The sequence below is a fragment of the Plectropomus leopardus genome, chromosome 23 (assembly GCF_008729295.1).
Source record: "Plectropomus leopardus isolate mb chromosome 23, YSFRI_Pleo_2.0, whole genome shotgun sequence".
Classification (NCBI taxonomy): domain Eukaryota; kingdom Metazoa; phylum Chordata; class Actinopteri; order Perciformes; family Serranidae; genus Plectropomus; species Plectropomus leopardus.
In genome coordinates this window covers 16,480,727-16,490,598 of record NC_056485.1, presented here as the reverse complement: position 1 = coordinate 16,490,598, position 9,872 = coordinate 16,480,727, and the positions used below count along the sequence as shown (strand labels likewise).

Genomic DNA, 9,872 nt, shown 5'->3' with positions numbered 1-9,872 from the left:
TTCTATTGATCAAGTCTGTCTGGTCCAAATTTATCACTGTAGGTGGAGGATTATTAGAGACGTTTTTTATGCCTCAGCACCGGCTGTAGCCGTCGCTGGAGGTTTTTTTTGGGTTTTTTTTCAGGTTGTCTGTCCATCAGTACGTCTGTCCGTCCGTCTCATTCTCGTGAACACGATATCTCAAGAATGCCTTGCGGGAATTTGTTATGATTTAGCACAAATATCCACATGGATTCAGCAATGAATTGATTAGATTTTGGTGGTCATAGGTCAGAGGGCAAGGTCACTGCGACCTCATCTATGTTGTCTTTGTGAATGTAATTCTCAGGAACACTGTGAGGATTTTTTTTCAAATTTGGCACAGAAGTTCACTTGAAATCAAGGATGAACTGATTAAAATTTGGTGGTCAAAGGTCAAGATCACTGTGACCTCACAGACACCCAAAAATTCAGCTTTGCTGCTTTATACTCCCACTGCAATACATTTCAGAGGGAAATAATTCTCAACAACATCAATTTGACAGCTACAGTAATTGGTTACTTTTCAGATTAAGAATCCACATAAAAAAAGCGTAATACGCTTATAAAATACAATGAGTGGATTGTTGAAGATTAAGCCAGTGACTGTTAATCATTATGGTTTGTGACTTCAAACAAAAAACAGCTTCTAATTAGAGCCTTTTGTGACATGTAGCATGAGTGAGTCCTCTCTAAATGATCAAATATTTTACCAAAAGAGGAAAAGATTAAAGAAATGTCCATATAATGAATACAGAGTTGTGTCGCAGAAGTTTGTCTGAACTACCAACTTTGTTAACATAGTCACTTTTTTTTAGATATAAATGCATGTATTGGTTGGTAGACGTAGGTCGTAACAGCAGTCACACAGTAAAATGGTCATCCCAAATATTAATTTCGGTAGTGTTAACTCTTAACTGAACTGGGAACAGATATCAACCCTATTTTCCTGCACTGTTAATAATCCTGTGGCCCCGTAGAGTGTCCCGAAATTACTCAAATTCTTACATACTTTTACTCAAAATGCAAATCTTTTACCTTGTTCTATTGATACTTTGACTTCTAGTAAATAAATGATCTGAGCACTTCTACTAATGATCACATTTATTCAAAAATATTTACATAAGATAAAAAACATGATATTTTAAGACGGTTTGATCACAGCTCTCGGCTATTTAAAGCCACCACATCCTCCATCTTTTCAAACAGTCCGTCAATCATACAGTTGTTTTTCTTGTTGCTCAACACGTGATACCTTCCTCCGCATCTCTCCACGAGCCCCGTTAGCTCCTCGTTTCTCAGGATGTGCTGCTCGGCGCTCTCCCCTAACATCTCCCCCCATGTGATCAGCACCAGTGTGCGCTGCCAAATGTCTTCCCCGAGTAAACTCATGTGTTCCTCTACTGCTCGTCTGTACTTGTGTGTGCAGGTGAGGAAGGCCGGCATGAGCAGGAGGACGACGTGAGGTCCGGGTTGACACCAGGAGATGCTGTCGAGGATGCTTTTCCTTTGCATCGTGTCGCTCGGATCTGGTCCGTCTCGCCACCTCAGACCAAGTGGTTCTGCAACAGCAAGGCGGCGCCCGGCGACCTGACCTCTCCAGAGTCTGAAGGTAGAGCCGTCTGGTTTGGGCGACTCTCCGCTGAGGATGGTGACTCCAGCTGGGGAGCGAGACGACCAGGACTCTCCGAACACCAACACCCTCAAATGCGACACAGGAAGGCCTTTGTGTGAGCGTGTGTGACCCTGACTTAAAGATAAAAACGTAAAATCTTGGCCAACCTTTGCCCTCTCTAGTCCTTTTTTCTTTTTTGTCTCTCCTCTTCCTCTCATCCCTTCCTTTTCCTCAGCCGTCTCTTTCTCTTTTAGTGTTTCAAGGTGACAGTTATTGCTTTCAGCAGCTGACGATGCTGTTTTCGTCCTCCGACTATCTGACTCTTTTCCTTTGGCCCTCCTCTCTGTGACCTCTCGGTACATTAAATGCACGTCATCTTCTGAACGTTCGACTGCAGCTGTCAGATCAAAACAATCCGCCTCATCAACATTATCATTATCATATTCTCCCTTCTCTCTTTTGCCCAACCTTTTCTCTCGTTCTTTCAGATTCTGCTCCCATTTACCCAATTTCTTAAGTAACTCCTTTAAATTTCTCTCTTTATTTTGAAGTTCCTCCTTCAGCAAAGCCAAGTCTCTCCCCATCTCGTCCAGCTGCTGCGTTTTCGAGTTCACCTGCTCGTTTTGCACCTGCAACTCCGACTTCCAGTTGAGCAACTCCTGCTCTTCGTTTCTTAAGTAATACTCTTTATCTTTCAGGTCCTTCCCGTGATCTTTGATCCCTTTCACCTTCTCTCGAAGGTCTTGACCGTGACAGTTTAGCTCCTTCTGTTTGCCTTCCAGAGCTCCGAGCAAAATCTCCAGCTCTCTCTCCTTTTTCTTGATGTTTTGCGCCCTCGCGTTCACATCTTCATCATTTTCCAGTTGCTTTTTTTGTTGTTTTGCTTCCCGTTCATGAAGCTCTTGTTCCTTACTTTGTAACTTCACCTCTTTCTCAGCGAGTTCTTGTCCTCTTTTGCTCAACTCCTCTTTTTTACTCACAATTTGCTTTTCACTTTTCAAGAATTCCTCTCTTTCTTTCTGGCAGTGCTCTCTCATTTCTGTCATCTTGCTTTCTGCCTCATCCTCTCTCTCTTTTATCTGCTCTATCTCTACTCTCAGTTTGTCATTTGCCTCTTTTAGCTCCTCTTTCTCTTTAAGAATGTCTTGAATTTCTGCGTCTTTGTTCTTCACCTGCTGTTCGCGTTCCCGAAATTCTTCGCTCTCTTTTTTCAGCTCCTCGTACTTTATTTCCAGGTTGTCCGCCTCTTTTCTCATCTTCTCGTTTTGCTCCTGCAGCTCCTCAACTCTCCTTCGACTTTCATCGTATTTCAACGTGACTTCCTCCGTGTGACCTACAGCGCAGTCTTTCTCCTTCGTGATGGATTCTATGCTCTCGTTCCTTCTTGCGATCTCCTTTTCATAATTCTGAATCATGCTCGTCATCTCCGTCTCCATCTTGTTCGTGAGCTCCTTCAGTTCTGACTTTGTCTGCTCGATCGTCAGCCTCAGTTGGCCGATCTCCTTCTCATTGTCCCTCAGTTCGTCCTCTTTCTCTTGAAGTTTTTCCATCATTTCAGCATCTTTTTTCTTTTCATGCTCATCGTGACGCTGCTGTATCTCCATGATGCTGGAGTTTTGGTTTTTGTTTCTTTCTTTTAGTTCTTCAATTTCTTTTATGTAGTTTTCACGTGACTTTTTTGCTTCCTCAATCTCTCCGTCTCTCGCTGCAAGAAAACTTTGCGTTTGTGTTATTTCATTTGTTTTCTGGTCAATAATTTCTAGCAGTCTGTTCATATCCTTTTCTGCTTTCTTGTCCTCCTTCTTCTGCTCTTCCCTCCATCTCGTCTCCCCCTGATCGGCCTGTTGTTTCAAACTTTCAATCTCGGTTTCCTTTTCTTTGACTTTTTGCTCCATGTCGTCTAAAAGCTGCTGTTTCATCTCCTCCATCTCTCGTTCTCTTTCCTGCAGCCGCTGCTCTGCCTCTTTCTTCTGACTCAGAATAATTTCCCCCCTTTCTTCTTCTTTTTTCTGCAAGATTTCGTCAATGTCCTTTATGTGTTGGCTCAGTTTTTCAATTGTTCTTTTGTTTTCTTGGAGTTTTTGCTCCATCTGTTTCTTGTGATTAATTTGATCGCTTTGTCTTTGCTGATGTGCGTGCAGAAGTTCTTGCTCAGCTTCTTTTAAATTCTCTTTTATCACTTGTGTTTCTTGTTCTCTTTCCTGCACTTTTTGCTCCATTTCTTGCATGTAATTTAAATGTTCGATTTCTTTCTCTTCTTTTTGCTGCAGCGTTTCTTTCATTTCTGTGACATTCAGTTTCATCTCTGCAATTTCTTTTGCTTTTTCTCCCAGTTTTTGCTCCATTTCTTGCTTGTAATTTAAGTAATCTGTTTCCTTTTCTTCCTTTTGTTGCAGCTTTTCTTTCATTGCTTTTACATCCAGATTGAAGTCCTCTATTTCTTTTTCCTGTTCCACCAGTCTCTGCTCCATCTCTTTCTTGTTATTTAAATGTTCAATTTCTTTCTCTTCTTTTTGTTGCAGCATTTCTCTAATTTCTTTGACTTTCAGCTGCATCTCCTCAATTTCTTTTTCTTTTTCTCCCAGATTTTGCTCCATTTCTTGCTTGCATTTCAAATTATATACTTCTTTTTCTTCCTTTTGTTGTAGTTTTTCTCTCATTTCTTCAACATCCAGCTTCATCTCCTCTATCTCTTTTTCCTTTTCTTCCAATCTTTGCTGCATCTCTATCTTAAGATTCACAACAAGCCTTTCTTTTTCCTTGTCACTTTCCTGCATTTTCTCTGTAATTTCATCACTGTGCTGCTGTTTTATCTCCTCTATTAGTCTGTCTTTCTCTTGCTTTTGTTGCAAAATAGACTTTTCCTGGTTTTCATTCATCACTTTCTTCTCTTTTTCTTTTTCTAACTCCTTCTCTTCTATTTGGGCTGCATGCTTTTGCTCCAACTCTCTTATCTCTCTTCTTCTTTCCTGCAATTGTTTCTCAACGTCTTCTGCAAACTGTTGTTTCAGCTCTTTAATCTGTCCTTGTCTTTCTTCCTCAACGTCCCTTATTTTATCAGTGTACAGCCGTTCCACATCTTCCTCCTTTTCTTTCACTTTTCTGTCTATTTCCTCCCTGTGTTCAGCTTTCATCACCTCTATTAGTTTTTCCATTTCGTTCACTTTTCTCGCCATTTCTTCCCGATGCTGCAGTTTTAACGCCTCTACCTCTTTTTCTTTCTCTTGCATCTTCTGCGCTACAACTTCTTTGTGATTAAGATTAATAGTTTCCTTCTCTTTTTCATTTTCTACCATGTTTTCTTTTATTTGAATGAGGTATCTTTGTTCCAACTCTGCTATCTCTCTTGTTTTTGCTTGCATCTGTTTCTCTGTTTCTTTTGCAAACTGCTCTTTCAGCTCTGCAATCTCTCTTTGTTTTTCTTGCAGTGTCTCCCTTATTTCATTATCATGCTGATTTCTGATCATTTCTACATGTTTTGCATTGTCTTTTAATTTCTGATCAATTTCTTCTAAGTGTTTAGATTTCATTGTCTCCATCTTTTTATCTGTTTTGCTGATTTTTCTGGTCAACTCTTCCTGATGCTGCATTTTTATGGTGTGTATCTCTGTCTCTTTTTCGTGCGTTTTTCTCTCCAACTGTTTATACATTTCTTCAACTTTTCTCTCCATATCCTCCACCACTTTCTCTCTCTGCTTTTTCTGCTCTTTGTCTTTTAATTCCATCTCTTTTTTAAGTTTTTTTTCCACCTCTGCCAGCTCCCTGTTTTTTTCTTGCTCCTTTCTCTCTAGAATATCATCATGGTGTCTTTTAGTCTCGTCCATTTCTGCTTTTAACGAATCAACTCTTTCCATCCACTCTGCTTTCTCATTCTTCTGCAGCTCTTCCAATTTCTTAACATCACTCATCCACTCTTGTTTCTGCGCTTTAATGGTGTCGTCCCTTTGTTTTCTCTCATGTTCACTTTCGACAGCGGCGCGTTCAAGGTCGAGAAGCTTCAGCTGCTGCTCGTCAATTCTCTCTTTCAGCTCCTCGATCTCTCTCTCTTTTAGCTCCAGGTTGAGCGTCGCCTGATCCTGTTCTCTTCTGCCCTGGTTCAGTGCGACGCGGATTCTCTCATTTTCAATGCTCAGATCCTGATTTTCTCTGTCTTTATCCTCCGTCAGCCATCTCATCCTCTCCTCCAGCTCTCCAATATCATTCTTTCTTTCGTCCATCCTCCTGTCCTCTTCCTCCTCTTCTTCCCTTTGAATGTCGGCCTTTCCGGGTGATTTCACCTTTTTCTTCCTGTCAAAAAACCACCTGATTCTTTTCATCTCTCTCTCTCTCATATTTTTCAGCTCATCCTCTTGACGAAGCATTTTATCTAGCATCTCTTTCAGGCGCTGGTTGAACTTCTCGTTCCTCTGCCGGCTCAGATCTCTGACTTCCTGTACCAGGCCGGAGAACGCCTCACACCTGTTCATAGCGGCCATTTTTTCCACCTTCTGCAGGAGCTCTGTCACTTTACTGGAGCCTCCTCTTCCTCCTCCATCTGCACTGCTGATGATGTGGTACCTGCCTCTGCACTTCTCCATCAGCCACTGGAGGTCCCTGCCTCCACCCTGGATGTGCTGCTCGATGTCCACCCCCTCTCGCAGCTGATCCCCGTGTGTGAACAGCAGAAGCGTGTGTCTCCACACACCCTCGCCCAGAAGCTCCAGGTGTTCCCTCACATGCGCCGCCCTCACCAGTGTGTCCACCCTCAGAGTCAGCAGGAGCGCGTGAGGCCCCGGAGGACACAAGGCCACGCTGCTGATGATCTCCCTTTTCACTCGCTCAGGTGTGGCGCCGGCGACGCCTCCCTCCCAGCCTGGAGTGTCCACCACCGTCACCAGCCGCATGGCCACCTCCGCCTGCTGACGGACGCACTCCTCTGTCACAGCGCCGGCCTGGAAGAAGCCCGTTTTGCCCAGGATGGCGCTGCCGGCAGAACTCTTTCCTGTTTCACGCTCGCCCAGGAGAACCAGTCTGACCTCGGGTAAACGTCGGGGAGCCTTGGAGAACGACTGATGGGCGTCTAGCTCAGAGCCCTGAAGATCTTCACCTGGAGGAGAGAAAGGTAAATATGTTTTGTATTTTGTGTGATCTCACACAAAGCTGATGTTAAAGCTGCATTCATCTTTTTTTGTCGGCCAGTAGGAGCCAGAAAAACATCCAAAACAACAGATTGTGGTTGAAATTATATATGTTTTTCAGGGCTGATACCGATTATTAGTACCTAATGAGACTAATAACTGATATTTGGAAACGATATGCATTTACAATAAGAATGAAAATCTTACAATTTAGAATTTGGTGTAAAATAAATTAGCATTTACATCATCTATGTGAAGTTCCCAGCAACTTTTCTTATAAAGTCAATTGGAAAATTTAAATAAAAAATACTTGAATAAAAACTTAACGAAGTTACAGTTCCTCCTATGCTGACAGTTTCTTTGCATGTGTTGCAGACTGCCCGCCGTGGTGTTGGGTCAGTGTAATATGCATACTGAGGTAGTTTTTTGCCTGAAAACAGCTTGCTGCTTCTGGAAACATCACAGACTACAGTTGCTGACCGTTAAAAATATCAAATAATAAGTTAAAAGATCCTAAAATGCTTTTTACAGGTGAGGGGTAATAAAGTTGGTTAGACACTTTGGGCAACTCATTTCACACTCAATCAAAAGATCTTCTAGTTATATGAAAATATTGATGTGCAGCTTTAGGTACTCCTTTACATCTGTTTCTGATTGTGATGTAATTTCTCATATTTGATGGGACATAAGAAGTTTTATCAATCAAATAGACTAAACTCACTCATCAGAGCAGCCTTGATGGTCCCTCTTTGCAACTGCGCCTCCATCTGCCTCTGTTTCTTCCTCCTCTCCCTCGCTCTCCTCTTCCCATCTGCCTCCAGACCCACCAGCAACGTGTTATCCATCTCCAAATAACTGCTGCCACCCTTCTTCCGCTCCACCATCTCCTCCAGCTTCCTTATCAGCTCTTTAACTTGCGTCCCATCTCCTTTGCTCCGGTTATCCACAACATGATATCTGTTCCCGCACTTCTTGAGGAGTCTCTGGAGTCCTGGGCCGCTCGTCAGGATTCGCTGCTCCATGGACACGAGGCCTAATTCGTCTCCCCTGGTGAACAGCAGCATGGTGTGCTCCCAAACTCTTTTCCCCAGCGGCTCCAGGTGCTCCTCTATCTCACGGATGTAGTCCTCTGTTACCGCGGCGCAGGCTCGCACCACCAGTAGCACGGCGTGGGGTCCAGACGGGCAAAGCGACACACTCCGTAAAGTCTCTCTGCGCACCCAGTTGGGGGTGCTGTTGAGCGGGTAGTACCACTCCCACCCCGGAGTGTCCACCACTGTGACCTTCCTCCCGGCCACATCAGCTCGCCTTTTCACACACTCCTCCGTCGGCTTCCCGCTCTCAAAGCCGCCCACTCCTCCCAGGATGGTGTTGCCTGCTGCGCTTTTCCCTGCTCCTTTTCTGCCCAGTAAGACCAGTCTGAGCTCTGGGAGGGCAGAGGGGATGCTGGGGGAGGCGGGAGGGTGTTGTGAGTCCATGGCGGCCTGCAGACTCTGGTCTGTGAAGAAAGTCAGAAGTACTTCCTCACTGCAGCGTACTGGATAAGCTGAATGACACAAAACACAAAAGTAATCAGTCTTTCAGTCTCTGCTTTACACTTTTATTCACATATTTCTTATTGTTTTACATCAAAAACCATCTTTGGTTTAACTGCAGATTTCGGGTTCCTTTCCCACAGATCCTCAAAAAGATCCTCAAAAAGACAATGAATCCACCAATATAAAAATAAGGCTTAAATTTGCATTAAAGGTCTTAAATTAAGTCTTTCAAAATCCCATCTACAAAGTCTTTCAAAAGACTTTGTAAATGGGATTTTTATGTTTTTTTTTCTGACAGTGCATTGAAAAAGCTCAAAAAAATGTGTAACTTCACCAAATGCCTCTTGCATTAACGTCACCAAAGATATCACAATTGACAAAGTGAACAGACACAAAACATCAACCCTAAGTTGAATTATTTTGTTATTTTGCATAATGACTTAATATTACATACATGGTAAAGCATTGTATTTTAAGTCTGCTGATGGGCCATCACGATAATAGTGTGCATAATATGATGTTATTACCACTACAGAGGAGACTTGATGATCACTAAAATTAGGTGGGGATAAAACTGGATATATGGATATTGGTAACAGTAATCAGCCAATTTAGTTGTTATTCATCAGTTTATGTTACAATAGGTTTTTGAAATATAATATAAATTTAAATACAAACCTTAACTAATTAATGTCAGTGCATGTTTTTCTCCTTTAACACTGACTTCTGCAAAATTGGTCTTAAATTTCATTCCAAGTGTCATTAAAATAAGTCTTAAATCCCACCTGCCTTAAGCTTTAGGAACCCTGAAATTAATCTAATCTAATAATCATGAAATACCTAAATATTAAACAGCATTTTGCAATCAAAAAGTACATACCTATCTTATTCACTTCACATCTTAAGGTGACTCTATACAAGCCTATTTCAAATTTAAAATACTCGAGTAAACAAAGAATGTAAGAAATCTACAGTAAACTCACCACCGTTCGTGTCTATGACTGGACTCTCATCTGTCTTGTCCATCACCTCTCCGTCCGCTTGCGTCCTCTTGTTCTTCCTCTTCCTCTTTTTTTGTTCCTTTATGTCCTTTACAGGAAGACTTTCTTCACCATCGTTGTGAAAGAAAACACCCACGTAGTGAATCAACCCTAAGTGAAGATTAGAGCCGAACAAACAGCGCAGAGAGTGAAAGACTTGCCGCGTCACGTGACCACCTGCGGTTTTCTAACATGCTCTTATTCAAAATGACAGGAAGTGAAATGATAACACGGTGAGCGCTCTCTGACACGTGCTTGCAAAACACACACAGTGCACACATGTTCATGTTGCTCACGGTTGCAAGGATTCGTCCATGTGTGCACATACAGAACGTGTATGTACGTGCTGAGGTACACATGCAGGCTTCATGATGTAGCTGCAGACGCTGTCCTGTGGTTAATGTGTGGCACTTCTGTTTCCTTCACCCGCAAGCAAAATGATGCAGAGCGAACTCGGCCTTGCGGTAGCGAGTTCCTGCCTCGAATTATGCTGTCAGAGGGCTGTAAAGGGCAAATATGAGCAAACACAGACAGAAGAAGGTTT

General features: G+C 42.7%; 1 protein-coding gene across 2 annotated transcripts; it reads right to left on the bottom strand.

The window, feature by feature from the left end:
• Positions 1-450: 450 nt before the first annotated feature.
• Positions 451-9,442, bottom strand: si:dkey-185m8.2 (trichohyalin). 2 transcript variants are annotated; one of them, XM_042512142.1, is made up of 3 exons: positions 9,272-9,442; positions 7,472-8,296; positions 451-6,719 (listed from the first exon to the last, which is right to left on the bottom strand). In XM_042512142.1, the coding sequence occupies exons 1-3, from the start codon at positions 9,312-9,314 to the stop codon at positions 1,177-1,179; spliced, it is 6,411 nt and encodes a 2,136-aa protein (XP_042368076.1). In that variant the 5' UTR covers positions 9,315-9,442; the 3' UTR covers positions 451-1,176. The 2 variants fall into 2 exon arrangements, with proteins under 2 accessions (XP_042368076.1, XP_042368077.1); XM_042512143.1 differs by lacking the exon at positions 9,272-9,442 and adding an exon at positions 9,169-9,218 and having other exon boundaries at positions 7,472-8,248.
• Between the last annotated feature and the right edge of the window lie 430 nt (positions 9,443-9,872).